The sequence below is a fragment of the Podarcis liolepis genome (genome assembly GCF_965112155.1).
Source record: "Podarcis liolepis genome assembly, chromosome: 2".
Lineage (NCBI taxonomy): Eukaryota > Metazoa > Chordata > Lepidosauria > Squamata > Lacertidae > Podarcis > Podarcis liolepis.
The window spans coordinates 40736966-40758161 of record NC_139555.1 but is presented as its reverse complement, the minus strand read 5'-3'; the positions used below and the strand labels follow the sequence as shown (position 1 = coordinate 40758161).

At 47.1% G+C, this 21196-nt stretch overlaps 1 protein-coding gene across 2 annotated transcripts in view; it reads left to right on the top strand.

Annotated features, from left to right (window-relative positions):
- The window catches only part of USP43 (ubiquitin specific peptidase 43), an 89442-nt gene that overhangs the window by 61506 nt on the left and 6740 nt on the right, over nt 1–21196 (top strand). For both annotated transcript variants that reach the window (XM_083487478.1, XM_083487477.1), the window contains 5 exons: nt 2981–3143; nt 7103–7214; nt 15391–15494; nt 19073–19150; nt 20018–20147. In XM_083487478.1, coding sequence (XP_083343604.1) covers nt 2981–3143; nt 7103–7214; nt 15391–15494; nt 19073–19150; nt 20018–20147 — 587 coding nt within the window. The remainder of the gene's footprint in view (nt 1–2980; nt 3144–7102; nt 7215–15390; nt 15495–19072; nt 19151–20017; nt 20148–21196) is intronic.

Sequence of the window (21196 nt, the reverse complement as noted above, 5' to 3'; positions counted from 1 at the left end):
GAGATCCAAAGAGCTCCAAGTCAGGGAGCTGGGAGGTGTTGTGAATCCTGGAGTGGCAGGAGGGTGTAGCCGAGGGTAAAAGCCCGTAAAGAACGAGAAAAGAAAAGAGAGGCAAAGGGGAACGATGGTGCCTCTTCTAAAGAAACCCAGAAGTTTTGGGGGGAAACAATAATAAATATTCGGCATGCTTCCACCTGCTCTGTGTAGAATCATAGAGTCATAGAATTGTAGAGTTGGAAAGGGACCCTGAGGGTCATCTAGTCAACCCCCTGCAACACAGGGATCTCAACTAGATCATACATGACAGGTGTTTGAGTCTGTTTCAGTGTGTGTGTGCCTGAAGTGGAGCCACAGGCCAGAAAGCGCATTACTGCTTCATTCTGTTGATTTGATCAATGAGCTAAATGTGACTTTCAGGTTCATCCCAATTTTTTTTTTAATTAAATGTATTTTTTATTAAAGATTTTCTTGGTTTACAAAAGTATGTGTAATGTCTGTCTGTCTGTCTGTCTGTCTGTCTGTCTGTCTGTCTGTCTCTCTCTCTCTCTCTCTTTTCCCCAAGTAACATTTTTTTACAGATCAGTTTTGTTTCTTGAGACATTAGGAAGGAAAGGGGGAGAGAGGTGGAGGGGGAGAGGGGAGTGGGGGTGGGCTCAGGTCCAATTTGAGAATCCTGCAGCTGTGAATTCTGAGATACTTCCCTGGATGATAATAATAATAATAATAATAATGATAATTTACCATTTATACCCCACCCATCTGGCTGAGCCTCCCCAGCCACTTCCAATCAAGTGTTAAAAACAATGCAGCATTAAATATTAAAAACTTCCCTGAACAGGGCTGCCTTCAGATGTCTTTTAAAGATAAGATAGCTGCTTATTTCCTTCACATCTGAAGGGAGGGTGTTCCACAGGGCAGGCACCACTACTGAGAAGGCCCTCTGCCTGGTTCCCTGAAACCTCACTTCTCGCAATGAGGGAACCGCCAGAAGGCCCTCAGCGCTGGATCTCAGTGTCCGGGCTGAACGATGGGGGTGGAGACGCTCCTTCAGGTATACAGGATATGGACTTTGCAAGGCTAAGGCTTCAAGAGGGCAGTTTGGTGGGGAAGAAGCCAGGTGCTAAGAGGAGAATGGGGATGAGCTGAGCCTTGGCACTTACGGCTGCATTTTGGGATGGATTAGCTTTTATATGCAAAATGAGAAGGAAAACTGGAGACAAAGTGCCGTGGCAGTGATTTATTGCCTCTCCGGGCTAAACAAGAGGCCTTAATTGAAAAACATCAGAGGAGACAGCGCACGCAGATCTGGGAGATGAAGTTCATGGCAATCCTGCCTTTTGGACAGCCCTGTTGCCAGGTGGTTTTGATGAATTGCACAGCCCAGATCCAGGGAGGTGGACAGACCTAGTTGCAAATTGGAGATGCAGATTGGACTGATTATGCGTGAGCGTTTATTGCTGGTGATAATAGACACCAACTTGTTGAGAGTGTTAATATTTATTCTTCCTTGCGGAATCGCAGAACTGGAAGGGATTAATCTGAATCATTTTGTCAAACCTTTGTTCTAAGGCAATATGTCCTATATCTTATGAATTTCGGATGATCTGTGTCTAGATTTTCTATGAAAGTTCTGGAAATTGAGAGCCCGCAAATCTCGAGTCATCGTATTCCCTTGCTATCTATTATAATTAGGAAGCTTCCCCGCAACCCTGAACCTCTCATGGGTTTTATTTACCATGGTATGGGGGTGGGAGGGAGCTGGGGGCACTGTTATCCAGTGGTTCCACTCCTTCCTCCTGGGCGCTCACTTGTGGGGTGGCTTGGGGCTCCATCCTCTCCCAAATTGTTTTCAACATGTATATGAAGCCATTGGGGGAGATCATCAGGGGGTTGGGGTTGAGTGTTCACCAATATGCAGGTGATACCCAGCAGGTGATACCCATGCAGGTGATACCCACCAATATGCAGGTGATACCCAGCTCTACCTGTCTTTTAAATCAGAACCTCTACCTGTCTTTTAAATCAGAACCAGTAAAGGCAGTGTATGTCCTATGTGATTGTTTGGAGGCAGTTGGAGGATGGATGGGTGTTATTGGATTGAGGTGGAATCATGACAAGAAAGAAGTACTGTTTCTGGGAACAGGAGGCAGGCGGGTGTGGAGGACTCCCTGGTCCTGCATCGGGTAACTGTGCCCCCAAAGGACCAGCCTGGGGGTCATTTTGGAACTGTTCTTGGAAGTGCAGGTTAATTCTGTGTCCAGGGCAGCTGCCTACCAGCTCCATCTGATATGCTGGCTGAAATCCTACCTACTGGCACACTGTCTCGTCAGAGTGGTACATACTCTGGTTATCTCCTGCTTGGGCTACTGCATTGCACTCTGCATGGGGCTACATTTGAAAGTGACTTGGAAACTGCAGCTAATCCACAATGCAGCAGCTAGACTGGTGACTGAGAGTAGCTGCCGGGACCACATAACACCTGTCCTAAAGGATCTTCACTGGCTCCCAGCACATTTCTGAGCACAATTCAAAGTGTTGGTGCTGACCTTTAAACGGCCTTGGCTCAGTATACCTGAATGATGTTAAAAGCTCATAGTTAAACCATGGAACTCACTCCCCCAGGAGAAGCTGATCGCCACCAACTTTGATGGCTTTAAAAGAACATTGCACAAATTCATGGAGGGTTGGGTTATCCATGGATAGCAGCCATGATGGCTATGCCCTGTGTCCATGACTGAAGGCAGCTATGCTTCTGAGTACCAGTTTCTGGGAATCGCAGGTAGGCAGAGCGCAATTGTGTGCAGGTCCTTCTTGCAGGCTTCCCAGATGCTGCTCTAGAATGCTGGGCTAGATGGACCATTGGCCTGATCCATCAGCTCTTCCTATGTTCTTTTTTAAGCCATTCCCAAAGTAGTTGTCCAGTAGAGGAGAGGGATGCCTGGGGGATTTACTCATGTGCGTTATTCTTTCCTTTTCCCAGGTTGTCCCCACAGCCTTCCATCCTCTCCCAACTCTTCTGAGCCTGAAGGCCAGCGCTTGGCTCATAACGGGGCCATTTCATCGGAGTTCCTGCACCATGGCGGAGGGGGCAGGATCCTGCTCCTTGTCTGTAATGTGGCTGGGGCAGGGCAGCAGGCCGTGCGGTAAGTCCTGCCCAGCAGGAAAGCTCTTGCTAGAACGGTTAAGAGTCCTGCCACTGTGGCTCAATGGCAGAGCTTCAGCTTTGCATGCCAAAGATCCCAGGTTCAATTCCTAGCATCACCAGGTAGGGCTAGGAGAGACTCCCTGTCTGAAACCCTGGAGGACCGCTGCCAGTCAGTGTGGACAATAACGGAGCTAGATGGACCAATGGTCTGACACAGCATAACACAGTTTCTTAGGTGCCTTTCCTGTAATGGGCACTTGACCTGTTGGCCGTCCCCTGTTACTCTCAGGCTCGCAGAGGCCTTTTCAGAGGGATGGGACTTCGAGCTTGGGAGTTAGTTAGTTGCTTGTTTTTTTTGTTTTCCAGATCCCAGCTTGCTGATTAGCAGCTCTGAAAAAGCCGGAAGCAATCACAGAAGCAGCAGCTGGGCTTGTTAAGAGCAGTTTCCTTTGTGTCATTTGGCACAACATCTGGGCTGTGTAACATTAATGTTGAGCTCTGATAAAGCAAGCCTAGTGGCAAGTTAATTGTCTCCACTTGGTGACGAAGGGGCTTGGAATGGGAGCGCTGTCGCTTCAGCCAAATCAAGCTGTGCAGCGGGTCTGGAGAAACAACCACCGAGTGTCCTGAGCTGCGCTTTGGACCATTTGGCCTGCAGCGGTGTTCTGCCCGGTGTGCCACTTGTTCCTTCAAAAGCCCATTTCTTTCCCATGCTGGAGATGTGGATGGAGGTGGGGGGGAAGAGCTGCACTCGGTTTACCAGCCACTGATGGCTGCGAGGAGCTTGCGGGAGGGCGATTGGATGCAAAAGCACTGTAGGCGGGTAATGAATTCACATTGCACATCCCAAATGTCATTAAGTAACGCTCTGCATGCTTGCAGTGGCTAATAAACCAGTCATCGGCTGGGAAACGGCTTGTAACATGCTGAGCTTTATGGAGGGCAATTTATCTAGCAATATTTCCGTGTTACGTAGGCAGGCCTAGCATGTCTCCCTCTCCCCTCCTCCCAACCCAAGTGCTTTTGCAGGGACAAGAACTATATGGCTTGATTCCTAGAACTTTTGCCTGTCCTTTTCGTACCCCATTTATTCAGCCAAACAGCACACACAGATTGCAGGGCTCAGGAAATGGGGTACTGATAGTTGTCAGAACAAGAAAAGAGCTTATAAGATGCATTAGAGGAGAAGGTAGCAGGAACTTACTTGAATCTACACTTTTGGTTCTGTCACGTTGCCGCAAATGGGTGGTGATGGTAGCCATGTGTCCTATTTTTTCAGAGGACAGTCCTCTACATGAGGGGGGAGGGGCGGTCTTCTCTTTGAAGGGTCATCTATTTTACAGGAACCTTAAGATGGGGCAGCAGAGGTCTTGAAGTTGCCCATCAACAGTTAGCAGCTGGATAGCAGATTAAGCAGGCAAGCAGGTCACTTGTGCACACGCCATACATTTAAAGCACATGTCTTCTCCCCAAAGAATCCTTAGAGTTGTTGTTTTCCACTCAGAGAGCTACAGTTCCCAGCACCCCTACAGTAACTACAGTTACCAGAATTCTTTGGGGGAAAACATGAGCTTTGAGTACATTGTCTTGCCCATTATGTTGCATTTCTGTTTAAATCAATAGTAATCATTTCTGAATTTGCATTTAGAAATGTAAATGTGCATATGCAAATCTCTTCTGGAGGTGCATTCTCCAGCCCTTTTTTGGCAATGTGTGACTAGCCACCCTAAACTGGAACTGGAGGGTATATGTCTCCAATAGATCAAGTGGTTTGCTTGATTTCCCCCCTTATTTGATTTTGAAGGGAGAAAGGTTTTCCTGGCTTCTCTTCCTATCATTTCCATTAATTCTCTTTGTAGCTCTTAGGAGACTCAGTCTTTTGAGTTCTGCAAGCTGACCAAAGGAGCCTGGAGTTCCAATCTGTCAAGTCTGGCTGAGAGTTACGCTGGCACCACCGGAGTTTTGAGTGCCCAGCTGTCAACTTTCAGCCTGGGGAACCTTTAAGAGCATGGGATCAAACAGTTCAGATCAAAAAGTGCAGTCTCTTGAATCCCTAGGTCAAATATGTTTAGATTCATAAAGTAATAAATAAAATACTTTCAAAACAAGCAAAATAGTTTTAGCATGGAAAATAAAGAAAGCAGAAAAATACACACACTTTTTTCTGCTCCTGGGAGGGATATATGAGACCAAGTTTCATTTGCCTTTAGTTGCAGAAGTAGTGATGGGCTATGTGGAGTTTTTTTGGGGGTTTTTTAACTCAAAAAGAAAATATTTTGCCAAAGAAAGTTAGCCTTTACAGTAGAAGACTTGCCTGCCCCAAATCTTTCATGCAGACTATCCGGCCTGCCTAGGCTTTCCCTCAAATAATTATCTTGGCTTTGAAGTGGAAATAAGATTTAGCTTTCCATTTAGTCGATTTGCATAGTCCCTAAGCCCGCCTGCCCTCAGCCTAAATTTGTTCAACTCCTTCCCGCCCATTTCATAGTAGACTGTGGAGTACAAGATCTGATCACACCTGATGAGAATGATGAAAGTCCTGAGCAAATATCTGCCTTAAAATGCAAAATTTCCAGACATGACATTTTGATTGGCAATAGATGACTTGAAGCATTTCCAGGTTATCCAGCCCACCTGTTTTTATATCTCACAGGTGACTAGCATGCCAAGTTTGTAATCTGCTTTGGAAATGGCCAAACAAGATTTTCTAGAACACTGGGGAACTGGTCGAGTATTATGCCAGAGACCCACGCAAGATCATTTATTTGCATAGATTTCTCATAGTATGTTTACCTCTTAGTTTACCCCACTTGCAAAACCGATTAAGTTATTTCAGAATTCTCTTAGTTTGTGCTTTCACGTCTCATCACGACATTGGATATTGCTTGGGGAGCTTTCTTGCACCCAGTAAAGCCGACTGATGCAGAGGACTGGCGAAATGTACAACAGGGTGAGAACACAGAGAGAGACAGTTTCCCTTAATCCTTTGCCTGCACTGCCTCCTGCTGGTCTTGCACCCTTCGTCTTGATGAGCTTCCCTTTAGTCTACATAGAGAAAGCTGAGATTGGTAATGTAACCGCCACCACTGTCAGCCATTCAAGAAAACATGAATGCACAACCAGTCACCCCTTCATCATTCTTCCCTTCTCAGGCAGTATCAGTTGGGGAGAAGTACAGAGGAGAACTGGCTGAACAAACATAGGGAATATAGGAAGCTGCCTTATAGCAAGTCAGGCCACTGAATCCACCCTGCTCAGTAGAGTTTGCACTGATGGGCAGTGAGCCGCCAGGGTTTCAGACAGGGGTCATCTCCAGCCTTTCCTGGAGATGCTAGGGATTGAATCTGGGACCTTATACAAGGAAGGTTATATTCTATCACTGTGCTACGGTCCTACCCCAGGTCAAGCAGCACGTTGGTGTGAATGCTTTAAAAAGTGCAGGCATTTATATTAGTGGCTTGAGTGCAGGATGCTCTTTTCCTACCCAGGAACAGCAATGGGCCTTTAGTTTGTCGGCTGCCCATTGTCCAGGGTCAGCAGAGGGTCACCTGAATGGTAACATTCCAGTTGGGTAGCAGCCTGGGAAGAATATCATCCCAACCTCAGAGATGCTGCTCCATCATCCCCTGACATCTGAAATGTAGTTGCATTTCCCGGAGAGCAATGGGCCTGGGCAAAATGATGGGTGATGGAGGAGGAGAAGTGGGAAATTTAGAGCATCTTTCTTGCTGAACTCTGGCAGTCGGCTATTCTGAAATAAGTCCCCGCTGGCATGATCAAATTAATGTGATGTTGAATTCCACCCTTCATTCCATTGGGAAGTAACTTTAAAATTTAGATACCTCTGCCAGTGAGTGAGTGATGTCTTGGCTTCTTTTGTACCACTAAGTGAGCAAAAGGCACCTGAAGGCTAGTTTCTTTGCACAACCTACAGCAATTCTCTAATGTGTTTTTCAGGTTTGGCCCACCTTTACTGATGCGGGAAGACAGAGCCATGTTGTGGGATCAGCTTCAGCAGTGCATCCTGGGCAAAATGCGCTATCTGATGAGAAGGGAGGCCCAAGTACAGGTGAGTCCATCCTGCTGTCCAGGCACTGTTGCATCTGCCCTGTTTCTCCTGCTCCTGGAGAGTAGGAGAGATGCAGTGTTTGAAGGGCAGCAGCTTCTTACAGAACATACTGTACTCTCAGCAAAATTTAAGCAGAAGCAGAGTGCCAAGAGTCAGTAAACATGCCAGGGAGCTCTTGGGTCATCCTAACCCCAGCCCCAAATCCCTTAGGAAGCAGCCGTCGTTCTCCCAAGTCACAAATCATGATGGGGCAGGGGAAGCTGCCTCCACTTACAGGCAATTATTGGCCTGTAGCTGTAGCTATTTGTATATTTCTTTTCCATTTCAAATTGTTTATTTGCTTAACTACCCTTCATCAGCAAGAATCGTGGGGCAGTGTAGAGAAATATGATTAAAACAAGAAGTTCCATCGAAGCACACAAAAACGTAGTAGTGTAGAACAATAATCTGGCCTTCACCTTAATTAATGCAACCAAATCAATGCAGAACAGCATCAAACTCTCCCAAAGACCCAAGTGAAGAGATGTGATTTACGACTGTCAGAAACTCAGTAATGAGGGTGACAACCAAAACATCCTGGGTGGGGTCATTTTATGGGCAGGATGCCACCACTGAAAAGTCCCCGTCCTGCGTTTTGGGATCATGAGCAGTGCTCTCCCCCTCCCCCCACCGGCAGCAGATTTCAGTACCTTGGCTGGCAGGTACCAAGAGAGGCACTCCTTCAAAGTATTTGGGCTCAAAGTTGTTTACGGTTTTTAATCAGAACCTTAAATTGGCCCTGGCATTGGCAGCCAGTGAAGGTTGCACAGAATTGGTATTACACGGTCCTTTATATAAGAGAGCAGGTCCCTGCCTCAAGAGGCTTACAAACTGGAATATAGATTGACAGTAGCAAAGAAAGGACAGAGGAAAGGAAAGGAAGGCAGGGGAAAATGTGCTTTATTTCCATTACAAATACTTGGGCTTACTTACAGCAGGGCACAGTGACAAAATTATAAACTTTTGATCTAGTTCTGAAGACACTAAATTCCTCATAGGGGAAAAATGATTTAGTTTAAGTGTTATATTTTTGTGTGTCTGTTACTTGCCTTTTGGAGTTGCTCTAAGTGGGTAGCGTTTTAATTAAATTACAGCTTATTAAATCATAATTGGTTGCCACAAGGGACCTAAAATTAAACTCCTGTGCAAAATGAAGATTGATTATTGCATCCAGATCCAGGGTAGTCACTTGTAGATGCTTGGCAGGTCTTTTTCCCTGGCATGATTGACACCGTGTAGTACTCTCGGAGGGGAGAGAATCCTGCTTCCGGCCTCCTAATCCCCTCTGTTTCTTCCAAACTGAACATTTGGAAATAAAAACTGCGGCAATAAACACTGCCGATTGCATGCAATGAGTGGAAAAAAGCATTCTCAGGGGTTGTATGTTTATAAATAGACATTTCCTCCCGTCTGTGTTCACGCTGAATGTTTGGCAAGGACTCATGTTTTCCCTTTTATGTTGGCTGGGACAGCAGAAGCAGTGGTACCCTCCTGGCAACAGTGATGTGCTCACTGGGAACAGGGATGTGGTGAAGTGAGACGGTAGCTGCAAGGTTAGGGGAGGTATGGGGCAGCAGCAGTGGCAGCCCCAGAGATGTGCGTATAGGGCTGTTGTCCCAACACTCCCTCAACCTCACCACTGCTGCCTCGTCTCCTTCTGAGGAGCATCTCTGGGAGGATACCACTACCTCTGCCACCCCACCCCTCCATGAGCCCCACTGCTACACATGAGCTACCATTATGAGGGGTGGCAGGGATTCCTGCATGGTGTTTCTCTTTGCCTGCGTTGGCGGTGATGGTGGTAGTCCGCAAGTGCCGCACAGCAGTTTGTCCCTCTACTTTTTCTCATAGGAGCGAGTAGACACCATTCATTTATATGGGTGGAAGCAAAGCAATGTACTCAGGAAGGTAATTGGAAGGGATGACTAAGCTGGCCCCTTGTGAACGCTGTGGCTGGAGTGCGCTCTCATCTTTTTGCTGAAGGCTTTGAGAGGGGAGCTGTAGAAGAACCGATGGCTACAGCAGGCATTTCACAGCGTTTGATCCTGATGTGTGGCCCAGCTCTTGCCTGCCTCTCCTGTGTTTCCGGGTAGCAAGTTGATGTGGTTCTTTGCAGTCTGTAAAGTGTTGTGTGCTCCTGTCTGGAAGAAGATGTGCCAGGCATATAGTTCTGCTATTTTTTATTTTTATTTCAGCTTCTATAGCTAAATTATCTAGTCGAACACTGAAAACAGTAGGTGTTCCTTTTGGAAGATGTGCTCTCCAGATTCATCTCCAGAGCCGATCATTTCCAGTGTAATTTGTGACAAAAAGTGGAGGGTGGTGGTTTTGTGCTCATCAGCACCAGGGGCCTCAGGGTAGCATGAACTGGGTGCCAAGACTCTCCTTGCCTCCCGCAAGCCATTTCAGCCATTGCTCCAAATGTGGGTGTTGCAGAAAATAATGTTCTACTTCATTAAGGGTCCAGAAACTAAGCCTTATGAGGAATTGTAACATGGAAGGAGGAGCAAGCTTGTTTTCATCTGCTCTGAAGGGTAGGACTCGAACCAATGGCTTTGAGTTACAAGAAAGGAGATTCTGACTAAACACCAGGAAGAACTTTGACAGTAAGAGCTGTTTGGCAGTGGAACAGATGCCCTTAGGAGGTGGTGGACTCTCCTTCCTTGGAGGTTTTCAAGCAGAGGTTGGATGGCCGTCTGTCTTGGATGCTTTAATTGTGATTTGTGTATTGCAGAAGGTTGGACTTGATGACTCTCGGGGGTCCCTTCCAACTCTATGATTCTGTGATCATTACAGCTACCTCAATGCCGCGGAAATTACAGCATCCCAAAGTCTTTATGGGAAGTCCAGTTGTTCATTTATATACGTTTGGGACCTCGGTTCTCTCTGGAAAAGCACTCCCATCATGGCTTGTTCATCCATCCTAGTAGTGCTAATGGGTTGTCTGTGCTTACACAGCAGTGAGTGAAAAACACTCTGCCCATGCTCAGTGGCATTCTGTTATCACTTCATGTATTTCAGGATTAAGGCCTGGGAATAGGGGCTCCCAGACTCAACCCATGAAGTGGTATGCTTCAAAGTAAGAAAGAAGGGGGCAATGAGAGAGAATTCTAAATGCAGAGAGATGATTTCCAGGACATTCTGTTTTCCCCTAAGACCCACAAAACCCCAGAAATTCCAGGTACATTTTATAAATGAAGGTGAGCAGCCTGCAGTGTATCATTCATTCTCCTCCACTGGTTATCTTTTGGAAGAGCAGAAAGAAATATATTGCTATTGCAGACTGTAGCATTTCCCATTGATCTCTGCAAGTCCATTGTCTAGTGGCCCATAGTAATGAACCGTTCAGAAGAAAATAATGCCCGTACTTAACGCGCCTGGTCAGTGAATCAGGGCATGGGGATAAATTCATCCTTCCTGAGCCCAGCAGCTGCCTTAAAACACGCCATTAGCACGTGCACAGTTTATGCTGTTTCAAGTTACCTTCATTCCGCCAGTCTAACTAAAACTTGGCTACTTTCATTCCTTCCAATGATGTGTCTCCTAGGATGGACTCGAAAGTCAAGCATTGCTTGGGATGGTTTGGCAAGGAAAGAATGGGCTGAAAAATAAATAAAAGCAAACAAATAGCTACATGGCTGTCCTTTTAAATCTGACCACATGCAGAGTGCTTTTTGTTGTGAGCCTGGTATGTGCAGCAGCTTAATAGGCCTCTTCAAGCCTATGGAATTGGCAGTAGACAGGGAAGATTGGATTTTAGACATGGTCAGCCTTTCCATGGGAACAGCTTCCTGCATGGAGTAGTTATCCGCACAGATCCAAAACAATCAGGGTGGTTTTCGTTGTTTTTATTTGGACCCACCCTATAAGATGGAAGGGCTGTAATTCAGGGGTGGAGTGTATGCTTTGTGTGACCCAAGTTCAGTGCCTGCCATCTCCAGATAAAGGCTATAAAAGGTTATTGCCTGAAATCCTGTAGAGCCACTGCCAGTCAGTTTACCAAACGAAACGGACTGATGGTCAGATTCGGTACAGCAGATTCCTATGTTTCCATTTGTGATTCTGAATTTGGCTACAAGTGAATATTCCCCAGATCTTCCCCAGATTGCTTTGCTTTGAGCATCTGACATCAATGGGGTACATGTAATAGACCTGTAACTGGTATTTTATTTCAGTAGCTAAATGTAATTACAAAAGCACCAAGCAAAAGTCACCAGCCGCAGGCTTGGTGTTTACAGCGAGCTGTCCTTTAATGGCAAGTGCCTGCACAAGTGAGAGCAACTGGGCATTTCTGCTGTGTGCGCTGCATTCCCCCCCCCTTCCCCTGTCAAGGCGGCAGCAGCAGCAGCAGCAGCAGCTCATCTTGCAAAAGAGTCACGGAGAGTGGTGAGCCAGCAGCACGGTTCATCCGCAAGGGAGCCATCCCATAGCTGCTTGACATGAAATATTAAGATGGAGCTACCTAGCAAGACTGTGCCCCTTGCAGGAGGCGTTGAGAGCCAAGACGTTTCCCCCGCTGCGGGCCAGGCAGCGAGTGGAGGTTTGCGGTCCATGAAGTCTTAATGAATTGGCTTCATAATAACCAGCTTTGAAACGAGCAGGCCAACTGCTACACCTTGGCTCAAAGACTGTGCGAGAACTCGAGCAGGAAGGCTTCCGCGTGGTCGTCACCGTGAAATGTGAAGGGTGAGAAGACTCACAGAGGCAGGCAAATGTTGCAGTGCAAAGGCAGGCCGTTCTGCCAGCGTGGAATTCACCATGTAAAAACGCCTTCTTCTGGAAAGGGAGCAGGTTGTGTCTGGTTTTTGTAGAAGCTTCCAGCACTTCGGTGGGCCATGGGGCTTTCCTGTACTGCTGAGGGTAGGATTTTACTCCTTGTTGCGGAACAGAGCCTCTTCTCCTCCAAGGAGAAATCAATGGCCACAGCCCAAAGCCCACAAGAGCCAAAATCCCCTTGTAAAGCTTGCAGAGCATTGTGCAGTCCCCTAAGGATTTGAAGGGAGGCTGTTCTAAATGCAAACAGACCTCACAGGTAAATAACAAGACCATGACAAGCTCCTGAGGGGCAAACTTGTGATTTTTAACATGTCACGATGAGAGCCCCTAGTAACTGTCAGTTGCATGAATGGGCTGCACATGCTTAAAAGTGCCTCATAGAATCATGGAATTGTAGAGTTGCGAGGGGCAATGAGGGTCTTCCAACCACCTGCAACTGAAACCTTTTACCCAACATGGGGCTCAAACCCACAACCCTGAGATTAAGAGCCTCATGCTCTACCAACTGAGCTATCCACAGGTCTGGCCTTCCATATCTCATTCAAATAGCTGTTGTCTTCTTTCCTGAGGAAGCAAAGGATTTAATAAGGTGAAGAATCAGTCGGGGGGTTGGGCAGATCTGTGGCAAAACAAGAAAAATGGACTTAGGTAACAGGCGTTGATTGGTTGGTTGGTTGATTAATTGATTTTTTTTTTTTAGAGAATAGAAAAGGCAAATGTTGGAAAGCTCACTTGGAACCCATATATATATAAAAGAGGATTAAGCATGTTCATGGTAGGTAAAAGCTGTCAATGGGTATTGGTCACAAAGTGACACTCACACACCGCCCCTTTCTGATGTTAGGAGAGGCTGCCTAGTACAGTGCAGGGTCTCAGTTCTACACCCCACACTCTGCCATCTTTTGCATGTTTCCGCTGAAAAGGAGGCCATCTACATCAGGAGCTAACAAGCCCCCTTGTAACTTAACGCAGCTTGTTCTGGGTTCCTGGTTCCAAAGAGCTGTTTTCATTAAATTCGGTTTAATTAAAACATGCAGGTATTCAATTAACTCTGTGGCCCTCTGCTGCTTTCATGGCTGCCAGGGGGATATTTATAGAAGTGCAGGCAATGGAGCCAGCTAGCCTTTTGGAGGCAAATAAGTGGGGGGGGGGGCGGGTGTGGCTCTGCTGCCCTGCAGCTTTGAAGACCAGACATAAGAAAAGTGAGAAGCAACTGACATGTGAGCAGAGCAATTTTTCTTATCCTGTATATCGAGACTGGGAGTAAAAAAAGAGGGAATCCTTAAGCATGTCAGGAAAAGTGAGATAGATAAAGGCAGGGCTAAGGGCATTTGATTTTCTGAATAAGAATGACCATGCAAAATTTGTTATTGGGTTCCTCCTAAAAATGACTGTCTGGAGTTTCTAGGTTGCATGGTTGCAAGGAGAGCAACGTGTCAGCAATATATCGTGAAATGTCTTAAATTGGGGTGGAGTAGTAGAGAGAAATTGATCAGGATTTTCAGTGGGCATGGGGGCAGAGCGCATGCACCCTGCAGAACTATTTGGCTCTCTCCCTGGTTAACAGAAGCAGAGTCTTACACAACATAACTAACCAGTTCGCATAATGTATGTTTTGAAGTGACCAGACACCACCTGTTGCTCAGTGCTGGTGGTGAAGTCTTGAACTTCTGGACAGGAGGAACGGGGTGCAGATACCTGTTCCAATGAGAGGTTGCCCTTTCTAGTCCCCAGTGTGTCCAGGGTCCTATGTTTGTCATGTCGAGGAATGAGCTCTTAGTGGGAAGTCCTGTTCGTTTCGCACTAGGGAAATGAGGAATCCAGTAAATACCAGCTGGCCTGGAACATACTGTCTCCTGGAACTGTGATGTTGATTAGTTGACCTTTGTCAAATATGTTCTCCATGTTTTTCTGGTACCCTGGACCCTGCTTGCAGATGGTGGATAATTGGGGCTCTGTCGTACTCACTCCAGAGACTTTGCCTATTTTTTCTGAGCTTTTTGGACTTCCAGTGTGGCATTCTCTTCATGGCAATGTACAGTTTTATTGGCTGATCTATAAACATGGGGTCTGCTCTTGCCTCCTCAGCTCCATGCGGATAGGAATGTAATGAAGCTAATTTTGAAGCGACATCAACTCCTGCTGGCAGAAGCCGGGGATGAGGTGGGGAGGAGGTGAGGGAGGTCAGAGTTGCTGGTTACTCCCTGCTCCCATCCCCAATACAAGCGGTGCTGAGGTGTGGGGCACATCACTCTTTCTGACACCTGTCCAAGGGGCGGGTGGATTATAATCTGAACAGTGTCAAGATAATGGACTCATATTTGTCCCCTCATCAGGTCTCATTACATTCTCTGTCAAGAAGATGAGGGAGCTGGACACAAAATATAATGAAATCTGGAATGTACTGGCTAATCATACTCTGGTTTTAATGACAAAACAGCATTATGGAGCGGGAGGGAGGAGTAAATGAGTCCATTTGTATGACAACAGGGAAATTGCAACTGGCACCAGGGCAATTTTCGGATGGAGCGGGAGCCAAGTGAGATGGTCGTCGTCGTATGGGATCCATCTGCCTGTGTGAACATGCAATTTACTTTAAGTGCGTTATCAGACTCACACTCTTTGTGTTAGATTAATTAGTCCACAATACTGATCACCTCCTATTTCTGTTTGGAAATGGAAATCACAGCTCTGCTCATAAGCATGCACTGGAAAACTAGAGGAAGCTTTCTTTTGCCACTCTTTCTTCAACCCTCCCCCCCCTTGATAGTATGAACAAAAGGATGCTCTGAGTTTTATTGTCTACTAGCCACACATCTGACTTTAGGATGGGTGAGCCTAAGAAATAGATGTGAAGAGGATCTGTAGCCCTCCAGGTGTTATTTGGTTATAGCTCACACTGGTAGTCACACTGGCTGTAGCTGAGATACTATTGCATGGCGAACCGCTTGAGTCTTTGAGAAATGAGCTCCATAGTGAACTGTTTGAGTACTAGAGAAATGTGTGCCTCAACAACTACAACAGAATTATCCAGTCATCTCAGCATAGTCAGATTCAACACTCTTGTTTTCCCTGCAATTGCTAAAGAGGTGCAGCAGCCCACTTCCTTGCAGCAGAAACAGACTGTGTTAACCATTCCGTAGTAAGGTACTCATTGAAAATCTGCTGGAGACGCCTAGATGTACTCCCAAAGGATATGCGACACAAAAGATTAGCCACACAGCGCTCTTCCCACAGTGCCGCTGCCTCATTGTTTTTGCCCTTGTTTGCCCCACCCTGAGCCCCTGATTTATCAGAAGTCTTTGCCAGGCAGAGCAGATCCTTTGACTCCTTCTCTCTCCCCTTCCTTTGTCTTTTTCAGGCTACTCCGAGCCTGTTCCAGGTGCGAGTGGTTGGCGGCTCTGCGCTTTGCAGCTACCTCTCTCCCCAGGACAGCTGGCCTCTCTATCATCCAGCGGTGGACAGGTAAGAGATCAGACATAGAGATACTGCTAGAAATAAGTGACTGGAGGGATCCTGTAATCAAAAGAGCAGAGGACTGAGGACCTGCCTATTCTGTTCTCTCACTAGTCATGGATCCTGTTTACTGAGCTTCTTCTTCCCTAACTTTATGCAGCAAGCTCTGTTCGTCTTCCTCCCTCCTGGGCTCCAAGAAGAGCTCCCTGTTGTAATAAGGAATTACAGTGGTACCTCTAGTTATGAACTTAATTCATTCCAGAGGTCCGTTCTTAACCTGAAACTGTTCTTAACTAGAGGCGTGCTTTCACTAATGGGGCCTCTTGCTGCCGCTGCGCCACCAGCACACGATTTCTGTTTTCATCCTGGGGCAAAATTCTCAACTTGAGGTAATGCTTCCAGGTTAGTGGAGTTTGTAACCGGAAGTGTTTGTAACCTGAGGCGTTTGTAACTCGAGGTACCACTGTATAGTGGTGCCTCGGGTTACAGCACTTCAGGTTACAAAGGCTTCAGGTTACAGACTCCACTAACCCAGAAAGATTGCCTCAGGTTAAGAACTTTGCTTCAGGATGAGAACACAAATGGCACAGTGGCAGTGGGAGGCCCCATTAGCTAAAGTGGTGGTTGTTGTTTAGTCATGTCCGACTCTTCGTGACCCCATGGACCAGAGCACGCCAGGCACTCCTGTCTTCCACTGCCTCCGCAGTTTGGTCAGACTCATGCTGGTAGCTTCGAGAACACTGTCCAACCATCTCGTCCTCTGTCGTCCCCTTCTCCTTGTGCCCTCCATCTTTCCCAACATCAGGGTCTTTTCCAGGGAGTCTTCTCTTCTCATGAGGTGGCCAAAGTATTGGAGCCTCAGCTTCATGAGCTAAAGTGGTACCTCAGGTTAAGAACAGTTTCAGGTTAAGAATGGACCTCCAGAACGCATTAAGTTCTTAGCCCAAGGTACCACTGTACTACATTTCTTTAGATTCTTAAGCTTCCCTCTTCTCTGAGTGGGTATCAGTGTGCTGGTGCTTGATGGCACGTTCAGGTAAAACTTTTAACAACAGACGCAGGATGTTAAAACACCACACCTGATATGAAACATGATCCAGAATAAACAAGCTCCAAGAATGCTTCTGGATGATGCTGAGACAAGTCTCAGAGGGTTTCTGTGGTTGTGGGACAAGCAACCAAAGTCGCCTCTCTAACATGCATTTGATCTAAACTTGATGCATTGATGTTGGCCCCAAGACCTGTTTAGCCTAAGCTGTGTACACACTGTACCATTAAATCACATGGCGTTTCTTCTCTCTGTGCTCCTCCCAGCAGTCATTTCTCTCCTGGTCACTACTATGGACACTGCTATTGGCTGTGTAAATGCAAGAACCTAGGAAGCTGCCTTATACTGAGTCAGACCATTGCATCCATCTAGCTTAGTAGTGCCTACACTGGCTAGCAGCAGCTCTCCTGGATTTCAGACAGGGAGTGTCTCCCAATCCCACATGGAGCTGTTGTTGAGGATCGAACCTTCTGCCTGCAAGGAGGTGTTGTGTCGCACAGAGCTATGTGTGGCCGTTTCGTGCTGGTTACCTTCCTTGACTTGACAAACCGGGCAGGTGGCCATTTTAACTGGGGTCCTGCCGGGTGGGTGCAGCTAAATAGATGGTGGGCAGCTAATTTCCTTCCGTGGCATCTTCCCTGCTTTCAAACTCCTGGCACCAAGGCTGCGCACCAGGCCTGGCAGTCCTGAAGTGGCAGCGCCCAGCCGGACGTGCATTGCTGTCGATCCATCGCGGAGGGGCCGATGAATTATTAATGCCTTGCCGCTGCTAGCTGGATTCTAGTCAAAGATAATGTTAGCTCAGATAATGTCCCCAGGAAGCAGAGAAGTGAATCGGCTGCTGTCACCCTGCGTGTGTATGTGCCACAACCCTTGCTAATTGCATTGCTCACTGGCCCCCAGAGCCTTCCATGTGGATCCCCATTGGGGAGTTAGGGGCATGGAGTTTAAATGGAAAGAAACAAGAACCCAACCTAAGCATCTCTTCTCTGGGTATGGGCACACCACAGCAAAAGGCTGGGGGCTGGGAGCTGCCTGTTGCAGGAAAGATAAAAGGTTAAACTTTGGCTCTGAATTGGAGCGATGAGCCTAGCCTGCCCCTATCCTTGCCCTTTAGGGCTGCAGGTACTTGAACCTATTGCTAGCTATGCAAGTAGGCCTCCTGCGCCTGAACATCTTAAAGCAAAAATGTGGCTGCTGTGGGGAAGAGCAGACCCACCAACGGGTCTCAGGGCTTTGCAATGAGGAAGTAGTCAGATGGCTAGAGGTGTACACTAGTGACAGCACGGCACCTGATTCCTGCATTGCAGGGGGTTGAAATAGATGACCCTCAGGGTCCCTTCCAACTCTACAATTCTGTGATCTGTGTGTGATGGCAAAGAGGCTTCCCGTTGGTTAATCTGTAGAAAGAGATGTGCTCTGGTTTTGAAGCCTGCCAAGGAGTCGAGCAGCCATGATCCCTGATCTGGGGACCCTAGTTCTTCATTTCAGATTTGCAATTATTGCCTGTGTGTTGTTGTTTTTTTCAATGTCACTTTGCACCTGATCAGAGATGAATTCTTCATTCTTACTCTAGCTCCTCCCGGGCTAAGCCCTAGCACTAAAGACATGCACAGAATTCCAAATACTTTGGGAGGGAGTTGGAGAAATGGGAAAAGGCCATAGTTTACAACAACAACAACAACAACAACAACAACAACAACAACAACAACAACAACAACTTATTATTTATACCCCGCCCATTATTTATGCCCATAGCTCCCAACAGAATATTAGTAATAATAATAAAAAAGCAATAAAACACCAAACATTAAAAACTTTCCTAAACAGGGCTGCCTTCAGATGTCTTCTAAAAGTCAGATAGTTGTTTATTTCCTTGACATCTGATGGGAGGGTTTTCCACAGGGCGAGCGCCACTACCGAGAAGGCCCTCTGCCTAGTTCCCTGTAGCTTCACTTCTCGCAGTGAGGGAACTGCCAGAAGTCCCTTGGAGGAGGACCTCATGCAAACTAGGGTCTGGCTCCATAATGCCCACACTGCAGCCCTTTGCACAAGCATGAACACAACAATATGAGGCTTTTGAGGAGGCACACCTCCATAGCAGGATTCCAGAAGCAGGAGCTGATTAATTGCCAAACACTTCTGAAGCAGTTTGGAGTTGGGGATCTTCAGAGACAAGCCCCACAGGTCAAAGTGACATGGAATGTACGGCAGTAACAGAGGCTTAGATGCTTCCTGGTGCACTGTTCCCTTTCCCTGTTACAAGTGTCTCAGTAAGCAAAGGAACACCAAATGAAGCTTCTTTGAAACCATGGGTTTTCTCCAACTAAGCTCATCTCAGAGCAGACCCATTGAAAGTAATGGACCTACATTAGTCCTGTTCGTTAATTTTGATGGGTTTATTCTTTCTGAACCAAGATTCTCCAGGGCTAACTGGACTCCCCATTTTTTTCTGAGATACACCTGTCTGAATCATTACATTCAAGGCTACTTGCATTGGAGCCTGCAGCATAAATCTAATGGCTCCATCTTCCTGCAGAGCACTTCAGTTTGGTGGTCCTGGTGGTCCCGCACATGTGAAGCTGGTGATCGAGTGGGATGTGAGCACCAAAGAATGGTGAGTGTGCATTGCAAGTAAAGGTAAAGGGACCCCGGACCATTAGGTCCAGTCGTGACCGACTCTCGGGTTGCGGCTCTCACCTCGCTTTATAGGCTGAGGGAGCCGGCGTACAGCTTCCGGGTCATGTGGCCAGCATGACTAAGCCGCTTCTGGCAAACCAGAGCAGCGCATGGAAATGTCGTTTACCTTCCCGCCAGAGCGGTACCTATTTATCTAATTGCACTTTGATGGGCTTTCGAACTGCTAGGTTGGCAGGAGCAGGGACCAAGCAATGGGAGCTCACCCCGTGGTGGGGATTCGAACTGCCGACCTTCTGATCGGCAAGTCCTATGCTCTGTGGTTTAACCCACAGCGCCACCCGCGTCCCATAGGTTGTGTTAAATCTCCCTGGCCTGCCATCATGGTGGGCACAAGTGTGGCTCCTTAAAGGACTTTCACTCCGGTCCCCCCCCCCCCGAAATTCAAATGGCGTTTGCACTGCACTGCATCTTCTTTGCCCCACATTGACAGATCCCTGAACTGGGCTGAATGGGGCATTTGCCGCATCAGCACAATTTGCCAAATGCACTACCTTCTGTCCGTAGAGCCCTTCAACTCTAATTTCCATTTTTCACCAAGGGTGCGCACCCCCCCGCCATGCTCATGCATTGAGACTGTGTTTACACAAAGGGCAGATGCATGCCATTCACACAATTTCTGGCCAACTGGGCAGAGATATTATGGATTAAAGCTCTGGATGGGAATTGAGAGGAACAGGTGGTTGGCTTGGGCATGCGTGCATTATGTGGACCCATTTGCCTATTCATAGTAGAGTCACACTCAGGTCTGAGCCATTGCTGACCCCCTTCATTTGCATTTTTGCAGCTTGTTTGGCAACATCCAGGAAGAAGTGGTTGAGGATGCAGAAAGCGTGAGGCTGAAACAGCAGCTCCACCAGCAGCAGCATAGTTGCACCCTGGACGAATGCTTCCAGCTCTACACCAAGGAGGAACAGGTATCCTCGTATGAGTGCTGGGATTCAGCTTGCTTATCATTCATTTATTGCTTTTATCTCTGAGGTGTGCAAGGTGGCATACATAGTTCTCCCTATCCTCATTTAATCTTCCCAACAACCCTATGAAGTAGGTTGGGCTGAGAGGCAGCGACTGGCCCAAGGTCAGTGAGCTCCATGGCTGAGTGGAGATTTGAACCCTGGTCTCCCAGGGTTTATCCTAAACCACATGGACACTCAGTTGTGATGGAAACAACTGAAGCAGGTATTTCCCTATTGACTAGCAGATGGCAAACAACGGAGGCCCTGTGATCATCATCCGAGCCCCTTCTTTATGTGGCTCCTCCATGAGAAGTTCAGAGAACGTCAACACGGGACGGGGCCTTTTCTGCAGTGGCTCCTTGCTTTTGCAATGCTCTCTCTAAGGAGGCACGCCTGGCACCCCTGTTACATATCCTTAGGCACCAGTCAAAAAGGTTCCTCTTCTCCCAAGCCTTTGGCTAATTAAACTATATACAGTGGTACCTCGAGTTACAAATGCCTCAGGTTACAAATGCTTCAGGTTACAAACTCCGCTAACCTGGAAGAGTTACCTCAAGTTGAGAACTTTGCCCCAGGATGAGAACGGAAATCGTGTGCTGGCGGCGCAGCGGCAGCAAGAGGCCCCATTAGCGAAAGCACACCTCTAATTAAGAACAGTTTCAGGTTAAGAACGGACCTCTGGAATGAATTAAGTTCGTAACTAGAGGTACCACTGTATAGTCTTTTAAACTATAGGGGATGGGGATTGTTTTTGTTCGTTACTATGTTGTGCATATTGTAAACTGCCCTGTGATCCTCGGATGAACAGCAGTATAGAAATTTAATTAACAGCAACAGCATGAGCAATAGAGATGGGAGTGCTCATCTTGTTCTCCCAGACTCTGTTTGGTTCAGGGGTGTCCTAAATTTAACATGACTAATAAGGGTGCATAGAAGAGGATGCGGGTGGGGCTGTGGGTTAAACCACAGAGCTTAGGACTTGCCGATCAGAAGGTCGGCGGTTCAAATCC